This window comes from Hemitrygon akajei, chromosome 27, assembly GCF_048418815.1.
Source record: "Hemitrygon akajei chromosome 27, sHemAka1.3, whole genome shotgun sequence".
NCBI classification, from domain to species: domain Eukaryota; kingdom Metazoa; phylum Chordata; class Chondrichthyes; order Myliobatiformes; family Dasyatidae; genus Hemitrygon; species Hemitrygon akajei.
Window position 1 is genome coordinate 26,818,212 of NC_133150.1, and position 20,500 is coordinate 26,838,711.

Sequence of the window (20,500 nt, forward strand, 5' to 3'; positions counted from 1 at the left end):
AAGGAAGGCATCAAGGTGTGCAGTTTCATGCCTCCAGTCCCTGCTTAACGCTGCCCTGAGGTGGAATGCACACCACTACCGGGATGATGGCATAAAGCTCCCTCCGAAGATAAAAAGGACGACACTTGACACTAGATATTCCAGGTCAGGTGAGCAGGACTGAGACAGACCCACCACGTATGTGCACCACAATGATTTAATTATAAAGCATACTCCACCTCCTCTGCCTTTAAAAGTCTGAGCTGTCCTGTCTTTACAGTGAATGATGAAGCCATCGAGCTGCAGTGCTGCACCTGAAATGGCAGGAGATAGCAATGTTTCTGTGAAGCAAGGTACACAACAGTTCCTGATGTCTCTCTGGTGGAGCAACCTTGCTCTGAAGTCTTCAGTTTTATTTTACAGAGACTGTACGTTCGGCAGCACGATGATCGGGAATGGGGGGGTCTAAAGCCTCTCTGCTTCGATCTTACTTGCAGCCTAGCATGCTTTCCTTCCCTTTTCTTAAAGGGAAGCCGCACTCACGACCTGCGTCTCATGTCCAGGATCTGTCGATTTTGAGTATCAAAAATTTTTTTTTTTAAACGACTTAAAACAATGTTGCTTCCAGAAGTACCTCTGGCTGTGACTGTGGATTTCAATCCTGAACGGGACTATTTGATTGTTCCCATCAGGGCGGCACATAACGAGGTGTCCCTTGTTGGCACCATCTTCAAAGCCTTTTTGTGCAAGCCTTAATTGAGCTCAATCACCAAAAACTCCACAGCGGAAAAAGCACATCAAGAAATTTAAGTTGTACAGATACAAGAGCGGCCTTACTTGTTGATCCCTGCTATATTTTCTTGGAAAACAATATGGAAAGAAGATAATAATTCTCACAGTAGAAGTTGTCAACCTTTGGAGGCCAGAAGAATTCCAGCATGGAGTTTGATTCTCTGCTAATGGTGTTTGATTGTAGGTGTCTCCAGAACTGGTATACAGTTGGTAGTTCATGAAAGCATTTTTCAAACCTGCGCAAGTACTTATTTCACTTATAACACCGTGTCCACTGGCTGTACCTTACCAATATGCTCGCCATAACTTTTGCTTTACAATGTAAATAATTATCTGGGCCAAGAAATAAAGTAGCATGTTAGAAAGGACAGAAATTGAGAATTGTGTCAGATGTTTATTGGTGCCCTATTTAATTGAGGTTGTAGAGCTTAAACAACTTGGTCTGGGAATTTAATTGTGTTGGAAATCAAGTTCTAGGACAGTAGCGTTTCAAGGACCTGCACCAATATATCCCAATGCTGCTCTGCCTTGAAATTCATTTAGCCACATCAAGAATTTATTGTTCTTCAAATGAAACCAATGCCATTTTTTTTGCATGAAACACAGCAAAGGGCAGCATTTTTGCAATACCCTTGCACCATTAGGAATGATATTAATTATTCTTTACCATTGTGGAAAGTTATTCCAAAGTTGGGACCCTTCACAAACCAACTTCCCAGACCAGCACTGAGCACACTTGTGGAAAATCAGAGGACACAGGAAGCACAGGAGAGCGGAAGTAATATATCAGTGGAAGACGCTTACCAAGGAGGTCAATATGAAGAGTGACGACCAAGGATAACGAAGGAAGTTTTATAACTTCAAATGTGTGGTCGGATTCCCATCCTCCAAAAATGCACACACTTGGCACTGCAAAGCTCTTCTCACGACCCAAGCCTTGCACACACTTCCAGTTGTTCAGCAGAGGTGTCAGTATGCCTCCAGTTAGCTCAGGAATCCTGAATTTACTCATCATCATTTTGCACAAACACAGTATACAATGCAACTGGCACAGTTCGCGCACACAAATCACAGAGTTCTAATTTTGATTCCACTGGAACAGACTGGTTAATTTTTTCTCTCCTGCACTCTGAAGCACTCTCATTAAACCCTTCAACATTAAATCACAAAGTTCTAATTTTGATTCCACTGGAACAGACTGGTTAATCTTTGTAGTCAATTTTTTCTCTCCTGCACTCTGAAGCACTCTCTTTAACCCTTGGACGTTAAATCATTTCAGAGCCGGTGCACTACTTTCACATAGCATATTTACTTGTCTTTTCTAACTCTTCAACAATTCAAGGTTAGAAAAGGGGCCACTGAGGCCATGGTGAATTGTGAGCAGTGAAAAGGGATTGTGGGAACCAAAGCCATGGTGATTTACATAAGCGCCCGGAAACCAGAGCCCAGGTAAATCAGAAGGGAGCGTGGGATCTGGGACCCCAGAACCCGGAGAGTGGGAATAATGAGGAAGAAGGGGTGCAATAATCTGCAGCCTGGTCAGGGGGAAATGGGAATACAGCAACCAGGGTCACAGTGAGTTGAAAGGGAGCAAAGGAAACCAGGGCCCCAGTGGACTAAAAGGGAATGCAGAAAGCTGTGGTCCCCACAAGTTCAAGGGGAGTATGATGAGCATTACCTAGCATGTCAGATGCTGAACCACAAGGATTTCCGAGTGCTTGGAGAGCAGAGTTCTATTGTGCTATGAAATATTTCTAAGAATTAGAAAATGACAGGGAAGAAAGTAAAAACAGGTATTGAATATATTTAATATACATACTATATGAATATTCCATTGATTTCTTTCTGTTTTTTTCATCCATTTATCTTCATCTTCTGTTGCTTGGCACTGGTCATTCTGAACCTGTGGTGAACAAAGTACTACATTCAATTAGTGGCATTGAAATATACCCAGAGGAGTAAGACCATGGAAGAAACTTCAGTGGAAGAACCAGAGGACATAGGATTGATTGGCAAGTGAGTCAAAAGTTGATGTAAGTGGTTTGAATGATGGATATGCTTCCAGGGTCAGTGGTGGAGGTACATTCAATTGCAGCATTCAAAAGCAAAGTGGATGAGACAAAGAGTTTGCAAAGGGGGCAGATATAGAGCATGATCAGTGGAACTGCTCTTGCACAGAACGAGTACGGAGTTGATGAGCAAAATGGGCTCCGTCCACACTGTAAACTTTCTGTGAGTCCTCAAAACTTCAGCAATCTACACTTCCAGTTTTGCTCTTACAGAATAGAATTAATCACTGGGTTTTACAAGGACAACAATATTCTTTCCAATAGCAGCAATTTGTTTTAAACCCCAGAATAAATTACAAAGTCAAAATCACTGTAATTTTACTGAATTTATATTTGCTTCTCGCACTATTCTCTTAGACCCTTTTTTAGTTTCATCTAAAAAGAAATGGAAGTTGCTACTGTAATCATTAACTGCATTTTCTGATCCAGAAACAAGAGACTGTCTGCACATGCAAAATTACCTCTACGTCATTCAATAGTCACCTGTCTTTTTTTTTCAATTACTTACAAAGAATTCAAAGAATATTCCTGTGTCGGGATACAGATATTCAAATGAAACCATGCCAGATTGTTTCAGGTTCACTGCGTACATCAGGATGGCGGTGCATTCATCGGCGTTGGAAGCTATGAAGTCACCTTGGGGAGTCCATTTTGACCTATCAAAATTTCACAAAAATGTAGATTTCAAATTTAGCATAAATTTCAATGCTCTTGGTCAATCAACATGCTCTGAGTATTCCAACAACTCCCACAATCTTAAACCACCTAACAAAAGGGCAGAGGGTGCATGGGAGCAGATAACTGACACCTTCCCCTCCAAATCACACCATCCTAACTTGAAAATATAAAGCTGTCTTGATCATCACTAAGTCTAATTCCTGGAACTTACTTACGGAAGTTCCTTCCAAATATACCACTTTTGAATTATTCTTGTTGCAATCTGCAGCTGGTAATTTTCTGTTAAGCAATGTACTTTTGAACTAACGTAATGAACTACAAGTTTCACAATCTTCGGAAGGACGGCGTACACAACTCTCATGCAAGCTGGTACGGCACCTTTACATGGATGAAGGTTAATCACCATGGCAAGAAATGGGGCAGGAAGAGGGACTCCAAGCCAGGCTGAAACAGAGAGGAATGAGACCCCCTCTACCCACCATCTTGTTAGTAAATGTACAAGAATTGGAGAACAAGATTAAGGACCTAAGGGCAAAATAGCTGTATTGGAGGGAAATGAGAAACCTTTGAGTTCTGTGTTTTACCAAAACATGGCTTCCTCCCAGTAGGCCAGATTTAGCAATTGGGCCTGAAGGCTTCTCGATACACAAGGTAGACTGAACTGATGATTCGGAAAAGGCAAGATGTGGGGGGTGGATTGGGTTGCGTTTCATGACAAACTGTCTGTGGTGCTCCAATGTGGTGGTTTTGTTGTACTCTTGCTCCTCCAACCTGGACACCCAACGATCAAGTGCCGATGGTTCTAGTTACCAACAGAGTTCTCCTCCATAATCCTGACTGCAGTTTACATACTACTATTGGCTGACAGGAATCAGGCACACGAGATACTGCATACTGCTGTCACCAAACAAGGAACAGTCCACCCCGATGCATCTCAAATCAAAGATGGGGACTTCAACATGGCTCGTTTGAAGAAAACCCTACCCAATTACTATCAGCATATAACCCGTAGAACCAAAGGTCCCAACACACTAGACCACTGCTATACTACGATGAAGAATGCCTACCATTCCATACACAGACCACGTGTCAGTAAATCTGATTACTAGGCTGTCCTTCTCCTACCTGCATATAGGCAGAGGCTAAAGGGCAAGGCTCCAGAGATGAGAACAACAAAGAGGCGGTTGTGGGAGCCAGAGGAGAGGCTACAGGATTGCTTCAAGCCCGTGGTCTGAGCCATGTTCAAAGGCTTATCAGTGAATCTGAATGAATACACCACGATTGTCACAGACTTTATAAAAACAGTTACAGACGACTGTGCCCTCACAAAGTCATTCAGTCTTCCCCAACTAGAAGCCCTGGATGAACCATGAGATCCACAATCTGCTGAGGGCCAGATCAGAGGCATTCGGGTCTGGTGGCCAAGGAAGGTACAAGAGGCGGAGGTGTGATCTCCGGAAAGTCATCTCATGGTGAAGTGGCAATTCCCGACGAAACTTGAATCGATGAAGGATCCTCAACAATTGTTGCAGAGCTTGACTGCTACCACCTCTTACAAAGTCAAATCAAATGACAGAGGCAACACCAGGGCTTCCGTTTCAGATGGGCTCAATGCCACTTATGCTCAATTTGACTATCAAAACGCGGAGGAAACTTCACAAACTCTCACAGCCCTCATTGACCCTGTGATTTTGGTTTCTGAGTTCAACGTGAGAGCATCCTTCAGGAAGGGGGATCACATGGAGAGCATCAGGCCCAGACGAGGCACTTGGCCAAGTACTAAAAACCTTTGCTGATCAACTGGCTGGAGTGTTCACCAATATCTTTAACCTCTTGCTTCAACAGTCTGAGGTACCCACCTGCTTCAAGCAGGTCTCAATCACACCAGTGCCTAAGAACGTGGCAATCTGCCTCAATGACTATCATTTTGTAGCACTTACATCCACTGTGTTGAAACGTTTTGAGAGATAGGTGATGAAACACATCAACTCCTGCCTTAGAAGTGACTTCGATATACCTACTGGCTGAACAGGTTCACAGCCAATACCATTTCATAGGGTCTTCACTCAAACCTGGACAGCAAAGGTGCATACATCAGGATGCTCTTTATCGACTACAGCCCGGCATTCAATACTATCATCTCCTCAAAATTAATCAATAAGCTTTTAACACCTTTGCCTCAATTGCTCCTTGTGCAACTGAATCCTCGACTTCCTCACTTACTGACCTCAGTCAATTCGTATTGGCAACAACATCTCCTCCACGAACACCATCAGCACAGGTGCACCACAAGGCCGTGTGCTTAGCACCCTGCTTTACCCTTACAACTGTGTGGCTAAGCAGAGCTCCAAGATCATACTTCAGTTTGCCAGTGACACCACGGTCATTGGCCGAATCAAAGGTGGCAGTGGATCAGCATATAGGAAGGCTGACTGGTGCCACAACAGCAACCTCTCACTCAATGTCAGCGAGACCAAGGTGCTGATTATTGACTTCAGGAAGAGGAAACCAGAGATCCATCAGCCAAACTTCATTGAAGGATCAGAAGTGGAGAGGGTTTGCAACTTTAAACTTCTCACTGTTATCAGTTCAGAGGATTTGTCCTGGGCCCAGCATGCAAGTACAATTATCAAGAAAACATGGCAGTGCCTCTACATCTTTAGAAGCTTGCGAAGATTCAGCATAATACCAAATACTTTGACAAACTTCTAAAGATGTGTGGGGGAGAGTATGTTGACTGGTTGAATCACAGCCTGGTATGGAAGCACCAAAGGCTCGTGAAAGGAAAATCCTGCAAAAAGTAGTGGACATTGCCTCGTCTATCATGGGTAAAGCCCTCCCCTCCTCTGAGCACATCTACACAGAGTACTGTTGCAGGAAAGCAGCTTCAATTGTCAGGGACCTCCACCACCCAGGTCATGCTCTGTTCTCGCTACTGCCATCAGGAAGAAGCAACAGGAGCCTCTGGACTCACACCACAAGTTTCAGGAACAGTTATTACCCCTCAACCATCAGGTTTTTGAGCCAGTGGGGATAACTTCATTCAATTTCACTTGCTCCATAACTGATCTGTTTCCACAATCTATGGACTCACTTTCAAGGACTCTCTATCTTATGTTATCGATATTTATTGCTTATTTATTTATCCTTTTGTATTCGTACTGTTGTCTTTTGCACATTGGTTGTTTGTCCTTGTTGGATGCGGTCTTTCATTGATTCTACCATGGTTCTTGGATTTACAGAGTATGCCCACAAGAAAACAAATCTCAGGGTTGTATATGGTGGACATATATGTACTTGGATAATAAATTTACTTTGAAGATTTGAACTTTACCAAAAGGGCTACAATAAAGTAGGTGAATTACGGTCTCTTTCTAAAAAGGCAAAACGGGGTGGGCAACATATCCTGTCTTTGCCAGCAACTACACACCTTACAAATCGCAAAAAAACCTTGGACTTCATTTGTAACACCCACCACTGGGCTTCTTCAAGTACCAGTGGGACTGAACAATTTGCTAGCCTGTATGGCTCAGACACTCATTGCTAGCAAAATTACTGAGTTGAGGATGACCTGATCAATAAAACATTCACTGATACTAAAATATTCAGCACCCCCATAAAGCCTCTGCGTACTATATGGCGAGAATTGTAACTCAGATATGTGAGGGATGAAGTCCATATCCTTTGATTGGTAACTCATGACTGATCTTCTGGACCAACCCTACTCTTCAATGTTATTGCCCACTTGCATTGTGACAATTATTTGGTTGTATCATGCACAAAACCACTGCCTGTCTAAGAGAGGACCACTTTTTGTTCTTGAAAACTTTGCAAATAAAACCGCAGAGGCCAGAAATTTGAACGAAATCAGAAAATGCTGGAAACACTCGATGGGTCTTTGAACTGAAAAGCTAGCTCAGTTTCCCTTTGCATAGATCTGTCTGACCTACTGAGTGCTTCCGGCAATATTGTACATACTTCATTCATTCTTATTCTCCTGTGATTTTGAAATTTTTGAAAATATTGTCTTTTCTTATATTTAGCCATTGCCATTTCAAAAACCCTTTATTTTAGGTCTTTTATCCAGCAATAGTCCTGACAGTGCAGGTGTTACAGTTTATAGGTTACGTTCCAATTTAAACTGATGTTTCCACCCGACTGGGCAACATACGTCGGAACAAATTAACCTGCAGCTATATGAAAAGCTTGCATTGCAGATACTAATTTGTAAATGGAAATGTGCTAATTATGTCAGTTCCAGAATTTATCTTGCTACGGCAAGTGTGCACTCATGCTTGTGAAAAAAAAGTCAAGATTATTGTCAGTAAATAATTTTGCACATGGTGAAAGTCAGGCTGTACAGGACAGTGAAGACATCCTCTGACATTCACCGAACCATTTACTTGTCAGAGCAGATACTGAAGATTCTTTCGGCACTTTTCCTCAGGCCACTTTGTAGCTCCTATTATATCTGAGGTCACCTGCTAACAAAGGCACCTCATCTTACATAATCTTCACACTTCTCCAGTAGGAAGGACACACTACTGCCCTACCATGATTCCCCCTGTTAGTTCACTTCAGATGTTTTCTTCTCTGAGAACGTTTGTTAATAAGATCGCAGGTGGACAACATTTCAGTTGCAATGCAACAAGACAAGGTATAAAACACCATCAGCTTGATAGGTTGCAGCAGCATGGTCCGTACTGAATGGGAAAGCAGGACAAGTTGACAGCATAACAAGTTCAGATGTTTATGAACACGGTGTGTTCAACTGGAACTGAAAATCCAGGAATAGCTGACAAGCTTGTCATTAGCAGCAGCCTCATTGGTTCAATGTTCCCAAATTCAGTCAAAGATGAGAGAGAACAAACTGTGAAACCCTACTTGCCCCCAAATCAAGGTGAAAAAAAAATTAACACTAAAAACCTGACCTTAACATTTGTAACTCAGCTATTGCTTAATTCTTAGATTATCCACGAAATGTACAATAAAAATCAGACTCTGATGACTGCTAGAACTGAGATTTAGTAATTCATTACTACTGATTTACACTGAATTCCCAATGGCTCTTTATTCTGCTAAATTACACTGTCTGATTACTTAGACAGCTACGCAAGTAATAAATTCATAATTGTTAAAGTCATCGAGTTCCAGTAGTGAATTTAGAAGCAGATTTAGGTAGCTACTTTTATGCATAACATTTTATTTAGCAACTCAGCAATTCATTCATTAAGGGATGAAATATTCAAATTTGGCTGGCGTAAGGGCTATTTGTCAATCTGACCTTTGCACTAGTTACTCCCATACAAACACCACCTGGTCTTCTTCTGGGGTACTCAGCACAGAGCTTGTAGATGATTTGTTTTCATTGTGGTTTTGTGAGTTCTGATGTGGCTGCTGAGACTAATGTGGGAATAGGAGGACCCTGACACAATTTCAGGTGGGAGGTGGTGGAAGACCTTTGCCATTTACACTCCTGGAGTGTGGGCTTGAGATTTCAAATACTATTCCCAATGCTCCTTCTTCACTTTGTATAGTCATGCATCAGGAGTCAGTGGGGATCTTGCAGTGTTTCTTTTTCCTAAGGAGACTTTGAAGTGTTTCCCCAATCTGCCTGGCAATTTCTAGTATTCAGAATGAAGTATCTGTTTTGGGAGTCTGGTTTGCAAACAACATGGCCTCCCCAGTGTTACGGGCTGAGTGCAACAGCATCTCAGTGCTGGTGATGATGGTCTGGGAAGGGACACTCATGTTGCTTTGCTGATCCTGCCCATGAATTTGTAGGATTTTGCTAACACAACATTGGTGGTATATTTCCAGTGCCATGCATTGCCCATTGTAGGTTGTCCAGGTCTCAGAAACTTATAGGAAGGAAGGGTTACTGCTGTCTCATAGGTTAAGCACAAGGAATCACCAGGTGAGAGTTCTATCTTTTTTCTTTATATCACTGTAATAGCAGGATGAATTTTTGCAGAGCTCTCCTGCAGTTAATTGGAAACACACAGAAGGCTGACAGAAAAAATATCACGCCATGCCACTTAGTTTTCAGGGTTCTTCAGCTCTCAGTAGTTAGTGCTGATATACAAGAACACTTTCACATTATGTTAGCCAGATTTTAACTGTGTTGCTTAGGTATATTGGTCAAGGTGTTTTGAAATCCAGAGGGATTTGCGAAGCAGGATATTTAAAGCCTATATTTAGAGTTTAGTGGGGGTTTTTTTCTTCTTAATAATAGAAACTTCTAGTCCTTTTTTCTTGAATTGTTAAGAGTTGTGGTTCCTTTTATATATTAGCTCAATATTATACTATATATGATTTTGATAGTGTACATTCCTTTTTTGTTTGTACTTTTATTGGAATATGTATTTGATACAACTTTTCTGATTTGTATTTGTCTTTATATATTATTTTTTTAAATCAATAAAAAAGATTAAAAATTATATTTAGAGCCTAGAAAAAGAATCACACTTGTATCCCTGGGTCAGAGAGTGAGTGCTATACATCAAAGAAACAGACTCAACCTGTCCATGCCAATCATGATACCCATCTGCACTAATAACATTTGCCCACATTAGGCTCAAATCCCTCTATTCCTTTGCTACTCAAGACCTGTCTAACCACTGTAATTGTATCTGCCTCTATCACTTCCACCAGCACCTCATTTAAAATAATCACCACCTTCTGTGCAAGAAACTTGCCCCTTAGGTCTCTTTTAAATTTCCCCATGCCCTCTAAATTTTAGACTCCCTTGCTCTAGTAATAAGACTCTGATTATATAATCAATCTATGTCTCACATAATTTTATAAGCTTCTGTCAGGTCACTCATATTCCAGTGAGAATAACCCCTGTTTATTCAATTTCGCCTCACAATGCTTAAAGGAGATTTGTTGAAATTGAACTCACATGCACCACTTGTGCTGGCAGCCCCTTCCACACTCTCACGTCCCTGAGTGAAGAAGTTTCCCCACACAATAACCTCTTCCACATTATTTCTAATGCTTCCACATTCCGTAGTGTGGTCACTAGAACGCAAGTGCGGCCTGACCAATTTTTTTTGTAGCTGCAACATGGCATCCCAACTTTTAAACTTGATCTTCAGGGAACTTCATTGATACTTCGGATTCTTTTCCCCCTTTTTTCTTCTTCTTGGTCTTTCTATACTTCCTTAAGGTTAGACAAGTGTAAAAGTGTGCCAAGAATTTAACTGATGAAAAATTGGGGTTGGATCTGTGATTCTTTGATGTATATCCCCAGTCACCAAAACGTCAAAATGAGAGCATGCACTTAAAAACATTTTCCTTTTAAAACATAAAAACATAAAAAACCTGCAACACAATACAGGCCCTTTGGCCCACAATGCAGTGTCGAACATGTACTTATTTTAGAAATTACCTGGAGTTACCCGTAGCCCTCTCTTTTTTATTGTAGTAAGTAATGAAACTCAAGCTAATTGATGGCATTATTTTATACCTCAAATTTCAACAGCTGTTGTATGTGATATCATACATATAGAAACATATTCTGTAACAATATCAGAAATCTTACAATAAGGAAATAAATAAATTTCAGCGAGAAGACAATCATCAAAGGTGATTTTGAATGATGTACAGGTAACCTACATGGTACAGTTCCCAGGTGAGTTTTCATCTGCTGTGTCTTGAGCTACTGCTGAAAGAACAAATCCTGGTGGGACTGTATCCCATTCATTAAATTCAATGCCAGTGCCGAGGGAGTAAGTACCAGCAATGCACTTTCTGCATAGTTGCTCTTTCATGTCTAAGAACTGACCAGCTCCACAGGAGAAAGCTGTGAAAATGGGAAGAAAATCAAATTAGGAACTTCCGAAAGACTGCCAATTTAGTCAAAACTTATTAACTAAATGACAAATTTGAACTGCCACAGTTTTGTCAGTAATGACTGTTTTTCAATTTTCATATTTAAGCTAAAGATAAAATGTCTTTACACATTCATTTATTAGGGTTTATCTGGAAACATCACAAAACAATTACCATGAAAATAGATAATGCCAATTTTCAAGACAAAACATTGATGCATTTTGCACATAAATAACTTATACTAGACATATTTTCCTTAACATTCTTAGCTTTTGCATCTGAGCCACACATTAACAGAGCTATAACTTTGCTCAAAAGGCCAAACAATGCAGATTTCTTATTTTTACACATTTATTGACTGTCCTGAGACCTCTAGCTAAAATAATATATAGTACTAAACCATCTTCTACTGTGTCTAGCTACATTTCTGGAACCTATAAATGCATTTTATGGGATCAGAATGTGGTACAATAAAACTGAAAACTATATACCTTTCAAACATAGAGAGATGTGTGGAAAAAATATTATTTTATGTTTTCCTTCGTCCCATATGGAGCAGATCTCAGTGAATGCCAATGGTAGAACATATGTGGTAGAGCAAAGCGACCCAGGTGTGCAAGTATATGCTTCTCTGAAAATGGAGTCACCGGTCGACAGGGTGGTGAAAAAACCTTCTGATATGATAGCCTTCATTCATCAGGACACAGTGTATTATTTAGGATGTTATGTTACTAATTTCTATAGGTGCACCGTAGAAAGCATTCTTCTAGGGTGCATCACAACCTGGTATGGAAGTTGTCCTGTCCAAGACCGGAATAAGCTGCAGAAGATCGTGAACGTCGCCCAGCTCATCACACAAACCAATCTTCCATCCTTGGACTCACTTTACACCGCACGCTGTCAGAGCTGTGCTGCCAGGATAATCAAGGACACGACCCACCCAGCCAACACACTTTTTGTCCCTCTTCCCTCCAGGAGAAGGTTCAGGAGCTTGAAGTTTCATACGGCCAGATTTGGGAACAGCTTCTTTCCAACTGTGATAAGACTGCTGAATGGATCCTGACCCAGATCTGGGCTGTAACTTCCAAATATCCGGACCTGACTTGCACTACCTTACCTTCCCTTTTCCATTTTCTAATTATGATTTATAATTTAAATTTTTATTATATTTGCTTTGATTTGTACTCCAGGGAGCACGAAGCGCAGAATCAAATATTGCTGTGATGACTGTACACTCTAGTATCAATTGTTTGGTGACAATAAAGTAAAGTTATGTTGCAAGATGTTGGTAAGGGCACAGCTGGAATACTGCGTACAGTTTTGGTCACGCTGTTGTAGGAAGGACATTAAAATGAAAAGAGTGAAGATTAATACCAGGTCATGTGTGTATCAGCTGAAGGGAGAGGTTGGGCAGACTAGGACTTTGTTCCTTGGAGCAACAGATATTGAGGTGAATAATATCAGGAGGCATAGACTGAGTGAACGCACGTGGTCTTTGCCCCAGGGAAGCCTCTAAACCTTCCCTAACAGCGCTTAACGTTGATGCTTTATAGCTCGGGTGCCTGAGTTCAGAGTTCAGAGTTCAATCCCGGCATCCCATGGAATGTGTGGGTTTTCTCCGGGTGCTCCAGTTTTCTCCCACAGCTCAAAAACATAACAGTCAGTAGTTTAATTGTTCACTGTAAATTATCCCTGATTAGGTCTGGATTAAATTGTGAGTTGTTGTGGGTACTACAGACATCCCACCTCTCCTGGAAGCTCAGGGAGTCTCCCGCATATTGACAGCGGCTCCCTGATGCCCACAAATTATATACAATATCCCGGAAATCGATTTTTTTGAGAGGGAGAGGGGGAGCATCCTGATTGGTCTCTCTTCGCGCTAAGTAGACCTATCAGTTTTCTCTGTGGGCGGGCTTTACAGTCGACCTCTCTCTCTGTCTTTCATTGTCCATCAGTTCAGTTTAGTGTCCTGCAGCACCATGGCAGAGTGTTCCAAAAAAAGAAAATATAAAACATACTTCACCCTAGACTACACTAAAGTGTACTCCTGCCTAATAGGGGTCAAAAATAATGACAGTGTTGGTCGCTGCACTGTTTGCAACAGTGACTTTTCTATTGCTCATGGTGGGTTAAATGACTGTAAAAGACATGTTGAGGTGAGTTTAACAGGTGTCATTCGTTCATTAGCATACCTAACGTTATTTAAACTAGCTGGCTGGTTGCTAAGGAGCTACTCTATTGATGTCCTACGTGATAAGGCCAGACTCCCTGTAGACTTGCTTAAAGTTATAATAGAATAAAAAATGACTCCATGATAACATAGTATAATATAATATAAGTACATATTTTAATGTCACATTTTCTGCATATACTCAACTTGGTTTACAGATTAGACAAAAGCACTAAACAAAATATTACAAACACCCTTGGAGGTCGAACGGGGGGGGGGGGGGGGGGCGGGGGTGTTACCTCCCTGAAACGAGTTTTTGTAGGGTGGGATGTCTGGTACTAGGCAGAACAACTCAAAGGGCCTGAAGGCCTATTGCATGCGGTATCTCTAAACAAATAAATAAACAACATCTACCTATCCACATGACTTTTAAATGTTGTCATTGTATCCACTTTGACCACCTCCTTTAGCAACTTCTTCCACATACTCAACATCCCCTGTATAAAAATCTTGCCCATCAGATCCTTTTAAATCTTTTGCCTCTCTCTCCTTAAGCTTATGCTCTCTAGCTTTTGAATACCTTTCCTTTGCGAAAATCACGGAAAGCATTTACCATATCTACAGTATATCCCTTTTGATTTTATACGCCTTCTATAAGATCACGCTTCACTCTCCTGCACTGCGCTGGATGAAGTCTTAGAACATCCAACCTCCATCTCCAACTCAGGCTCTCAAGTCCCATTCTTGCCAATTTTCTTTGCATAATTTCCAGCTTAATGACTAATTTCCCGAAACTGCTCCAAGTGCAGCCTCACCTCTGTCTAGTTATAATGTCATTCATTTATACTCAGCGCCCTGACTAACGTAGGCCAGCGTGCCAAATGCCTGCTTTATCACCACTCCAACTCTCCAAGGTACCTCTGTTAGGGAGTCATACTGCACAGAAATGGGCCCTTTGGCCAACTGCTCCACACCGACTGAGATTCCTTGTCTACCATCTGAGTTAGCTCTATTAGCCCATGGTTTGCCCATACTCATCTAAACCTTTCCCATCCATGTGCTTATCCAGGTGTCTTTTATACATGATTAATGTACTTGTCTCAACTACAGTACTGTGCAAGAGTCTTTGGTACATATGTAGCTAGAGTGCCTAAGACTTTTGCACAGTCCTGTATTTGTCAATGAGGAGCAGAGAGCAAGTTTGTAAATCTGGCGGGAGCAAAGGATGTTGGGAATTGTGAAGGCGGAGCATAACGGGAGGGATGTAGGACAGGTGGCAGAGAAGGAATGCCAGGGGCAGGGGGTGGCATGTGCACAGACACACCTAGCCCTGAGGCACCAGCCAAGGTAATCTGATTCCAAACATTATTGATCATTACAGAACATTACAGAATTATTCTCTGGTGCTTCCCATTCCCTGCCCTCTCCCTTCCTGTTTCCCCAACCATGATTCTTCTCACCCTGTCCCCCTTTCCACCATCAGTCCATGATAGAGGCCCATATCAGATTCAGGTTATCATTACTCACATATGTCATGAAATTAGTTTTTTTTTGTCGGAGCAGTACAGCGCAATATATAAATCACTACAGTACTACACAAAAGTCTTAAGCACCCTAGCTCTATTATCTCTCTGCCGAAGACTTTTGCGCAATACTGTACTTCTTCCAGTAGCTCATTGTATATACAGATCACCTCTGGGCAAAAAGATTCCCCTCAGGTTCCAGTCCGTTCCCCCTCTAGGTTCTGTAATCCTGGGGAAAAAAGACTGCTTTCATCCTATCTATGCCCCTCATGATTTTACATAAAACCACTTTTCATTTTCCAGAAATCCAATGAATGTACTCTTGGCCTACTTAACCACTCACTATAACCCAGCACCTAAGTCTTGGCAACATCCTGATAAATCACTCCTGCATTCTTTGCTATTTATAGCACCTTTCCTTCTTCAAAGTAATCTTCAGAAGCAAATCAATTGACCAGAACTTCAGATACAGTATTTCTGAATTAATCTTTTAAATTTGTTGCAAGAGAAGCAGGTATTTTTAAAATTATAATCACTACAACACTCTGGCTACAAATGTTTATTTCAAGAAGTGATATAATTTTGGTAAATCATATTTCACTTTCTAACTTAATTATCCACCTATGCCCCAGGTCTTCATATTAGTTTAAGCAATACTATTTAATTTCTCATTTCTGAAGGTGAGAGTTCTTTTGAGCAATGCAGTGTTGGCTGCACGGATCTTCTCAAATTTATTCTCAATGACAACTGCTCCACGGTATAGAGGTTATGAGATCTTTGTGGAGAGCTTTCTTTGAGACCAACAGTAAATACCACCTCCTCTCAGCTGACAAATGTCATTAAGCTGAATGGCAAAACATCAAATTACCATCAATCAATAATGTAAAAGGCTTTAAGATATTTACTTCATCGTATTTCAGCAAACATTTCATGTGACCAACACACACAAAATGCTGGTGGAACTCAGTGGCTCAGGAAGTTTCTATGCTTCGAGGAATAAACAGTTGACATTTTCGGCTGAGACCCTTCATCAGGACCTGAATATTCATTCCATCATCTGGACAATCTCTTGTATTTATTACTTCATATGACTATGTTATATTTAACTGTTTAGTTTCTAATGAAGGTTATTGTACGGCACAAGACATTCTGCATGGGTATAAGAATAAACAACAGGATATATGTCATTTGCATAACCTATTTAATTTTTCCATGAACGTATTTATCCAAATATAGTGAGGGCCTCCTCGATCCAATGATCTTGCTATATTAGAATTTTAAATTTCCATAGACTACTTTTTCCTTTCTACTTGTAACTCTGCACCTCGTCTGAAGGTGTTAACTTGTGTCTTTGTAAGTTAAAACGACAGGGCAGCCTGTCAGAAAGCGTTAATTCCTCTTAGTCTTTTTCTAAAAATAAATATTCAAAACTAAAGGTCGGTATTTAATAGGACAAGATGAATGTCAAATAAATTAAATCACATACATCTAGTTGGGAAATAATGCATTTAAACAACATGGTCAATTGTTGGTTTTAAAGTGTTCAGCAAACCAAATTAAATGTTGATATATGTCCTTGGAACCATCGAGACTATAAGACACAGTTGGAGGCCATTCACCCCTGTACACTCAGGACTGCATGGGCAGATTCTGCTCCAACTTCATCCACAGGTTGACAGATGACACCACTAGAGTGGGTCGCAGCTCAAATGCGTCAGAGTATAGGTGGGAGGTAGTGAGCCTTGTGACATGGTGTCATGACAACAAATGTCAGGAAATCAAATAAGCTGGTTATTGAAAGGTACTGGCAAAGGAGGGCAGGGTCGGTGGTGAGTGCAGTGGACATGTTCCTGTTTCCATCAGTGATGTTGAGGCTGAGATGGTTAAGAGCTTCAAGTCCCTAGGAGTCAACATCACCAATAGCCTGCCCGGGTCCAACCACTCTGATGCCATGGACAAGAAACATCACCAGTGCCTCTACTTCCTTAGGAGACCAAAAAATCCTCCTTGAGCCTCATCAATTCTTAATCAGTTTACCAATGTAAATGGTAGATCCTAATGCTGATTGGGAATCCAATCTAACATCCTTTTCCAGAAATTAACCAACCACCTTCAACAGGATGGCCGCAGTGAAAAGCACGTCAGGAGGACAGGGGATCCAAAACACTGTCAGGGTGACAGTGAAGGACCTCGGTGAGGGGCACTCCTTTACCAGGGACCTCTTCATCAAGAAGGTCCAGCTGAAAGGTGTACCACTTTAGGGAGCTATGAGTGACAATGGTGCTATGTTTGTTTTGTTTTAAAGAATTTACACTGCTGAATATAATGATCATGAATGTACAAGCTTTTTTTGCACTGTTTCATCCTTTGTATATTTTGTATCATGGATAAACTCATTTTGATATAAAAAATAGAAAACATGCTATCTGGATGCACCATGGCTTGGTGAGGCAAATACTCTGCCCGTAACTGCAAGAAACTACAGAGAGAGGTGGACAGCATAATTGAAGAGCCCAATCCCCATAAGGGCAACATATACAAAATCCTGAGAGCACCTACCACCAGGTTTATGGAAAGCTGCTATCCCACTGTTTTACAATTATTAAAGGGTTCCAAAGTACAATAAGATAGACTCAACCTCATAGTCTACCTCATTATGACCTTGCACCTTATTGTATACCTGCACTGCATTCCCTCCGGAACTGTCATAGTTTATTTTTCACTCTTATTGTTTTGCCTTGTACCACCTCGAGGTGCTGCTGTCATGAGTTGATCTATAGGAGTCGTAAGGAAGTTTTTCACTGTACCTCGTAACATATGGCAAGAATAAACTAATTCAGCAATTTACCATTGTATTCATGCCAATTAAAAAAGAGCTTGTGCTCATAATGATGAATATTCTAAATTTTAGCATGGATGACATTTTATAACAATGTAGATGGCAGCCATTTTGGCCATTGAAACTGCCATCCTTTAGAGCAGGGGTTCCCAACCTGGGGTCCATGGACCCCTTGCTTAATGGTATTGGTCCATGGCATAAAAAAGGTTGGAAAACCCCACTTTAGAGTAATCAAATCAGCGATCCAAAAATCCCCAGTGTGGGTGTAATTTTTCATCAATATTTGTCCTTAATATCATTAAAGCTTTGGTTTACTCATACTTAAGCTTCTAAATACCAAGAAATTCTGTCCTAGCAGGTGCAATATTTCTGGCTATTACTTAATATTGAACTTAATATTCTATTTGACTCAGATTAATATACTTCCTTTATCCACTGAGAAAAAAAAAAGTGTTTTCTGTTACGTTGCCGGATTTTCTTGTAAAATGCATAGCTGCAGAATTAGAAACACTTTACGAAGTTGCTCCAAATATCTGTGGAGGCTTCTTCAAAAAGAAATACCATCAAAATGACTTGAATTTGGCAATGGCTTACAGCATGATGTCCCTTTGACTGGGTCCGGCAGTCCTATGCAGCTTCCCGGAATATGAGGCACAGGAACTCTCCATCTGGAGCCATGGCTATCACACTCTGTGTATTTATAGTAGTAATCTGACTGCAAGAAACAAGAAATATTTCATGTTAACCATACAATACAAATCAAGAGGATTCTGGTATAGCATATTGCTAACAAATTAATGGATGTTAAACCTTTAAAGATGTAACAATTAAATTCAATCCTTCAGTACCACTCAAAGTTAGGCATGTTATTAATAAGTTAGGCATGATATTAGTAACCTCACTGGAAAATACAGTAAATATTAGTGAAAGGACTCGCTGAATTAATTCAGATGCAGCATAAAGTAAATATTTATCTATTTAGTAAAGGTCTACAAGATAAGGGAATTACATTGGCCCAATTAGCATTAGGGAGCAGGGTCCTGAGAGCACAAGAAGCCAATGTTCATCCTTAATTTTTGTGATCCACTGTTACCTCATCAGGTTGGCTTATTGCAGGACCACGAGCAATGTCCTGAAGATAAGTGTAAACACCATTTAGCACTGAAAATCAGATCAATTTTGGCAATAGTGGTCAACAAAATTTTCAAAGAAAATATTGCTCGTCATTATACATTGCTAATCATTTGTGAAAATCAGTACATGATTTACAAGAGCTATCATGGAGGAAGAGTTGAATTAAACATATTGAGGAGAAGTTTAAATACCAGTTTTTTACAATCCAAAATGTCCCCTGTGCGAGCACTGAAATCTGCTACATTGTGAGCAGTATGAATATTCCATGTGCTAGTTCCCATTAGATTTACAAGTTTCCTTCCAATATCTGAAGAACTCCTAATCATCACAAAATATTGATTACTTGTTTTTAGTCACCTCATTTATCTCCTTGGTCATTTTATGTTGAATTTCTCTGTAAACAAAATTAATTGATGCATTTGCTTCTATGCAGGGGAACACCGATATCCATTAAAAACTTCATAACATGGTTAAAATGAATGGATATCTGTATGACTTTAATTATTATTTGCCTTAATTCAGTCAGATATATCTATATATTTCACTAGTGGAAGAACTAGCACACACACAACATAAATTCTAGCAAACTAATTGAAGTGATTATAAGGGTTGTACATGCAGTACTGATTTGTAATTGCTCTGTGAATTTAAAGTGGTTTAAACGATGATATTTCACATGGTGTAAATATTCTAGTTTATAACACAAAGGTTGATTTCAGCGCAGAGTGCCAAGTAAAGCTCAAACGACTGTGCCTTCAAAGGTTGCTATTTTGCATATTTAACTTTGAAACCGTACTGAACTCTAATTCCCCTCAATCGCATGGAACAGCTGCTGTAGTGTCTGAAATTTATCTTTAGGAGTTGCATATGCATAAAGGTGATGTTCAGTAGTTTAAATTATTAAATATTTTCTGTTGCCATTCATTTTGGACATGATAATCTATATGCTTCACTTTCAATTATTGCTTGGGCAAAGTAATCACTAAGATACACAAACTACTAAATGATGAGGCCCCCAATTGAGAGCACACTTACTATCCTCTCATTTCTGCCAAGAGATATTCACCATACAGAAGTAATTGTCCATGAGCTTAGAAAAGGCACTGGGTGGTAGACAACAGCATGCTTCTTTGCCTATCCTATATTATTACAGAAAGGATGTGGAAGCTTCAGAGAGGGTGCAGGGGAGATTTACCAGGATGCAGTCTTGATTGGAGAGCATGCCTTATGAGGATAGGTTGAGTGAGCTGGGGTTTTTCTCTTTGAAGCGTAAGAGAATGAGAGGCGTCTTGAAGGAGGTGTACAAGATGATGAAGGGCATAGATTGAGCGTGTAACCAGAAACTTTTTCCCAGGGTAGACAAGGTTAATACGAGGGGTCATAATTTTAAGGTGATTGGAAGTATGTGTAGAGAGGATGTCAGAGGTATTTTTTAAACACAGAGAGTGATGGGTGTGTTGGACATGTTGCCATGAGCTGT

At 40.5% G+C, this 20,500-nt stretch overlaps 1 protein-coding gene across 2 annotated transcripts in view; it reads right to left on the reverse strand.

The window, feature by feature from the left end:
* Positions 1–20,500, reverse strand: part of elapor1 (endosome-lysosome associated apoptosis and autophagy regulator 1) — a 109,632-nt gene that overhangs the window by 57,535 nt on the left and 31,597 nt on the right. For both annotated transcript variants that reach the window (XM_073030504.1, XM_073030503.1), the window contains exons 2-5: positions 18,481–18,601; positions 11,139–11,325; positions 3,349–3,496; positions 2,591–2,674 (exon numbers count right to left, since the gene is read on the reverse strand). In XM_073030504.1, coding sequence (XP_072886605.1) covers positions 2,591–2,674; positions 3,349–3,496; positions 11,139–11,325; positions 18,481–18,601 — 540 coding nt within the window. The remainder of the gene's footprint in view (positions 1–2,590; positions 2,675–3,348; positions 3,497–11,138; positions 11,326–18,480; positions 18,602–20,500) is intronic.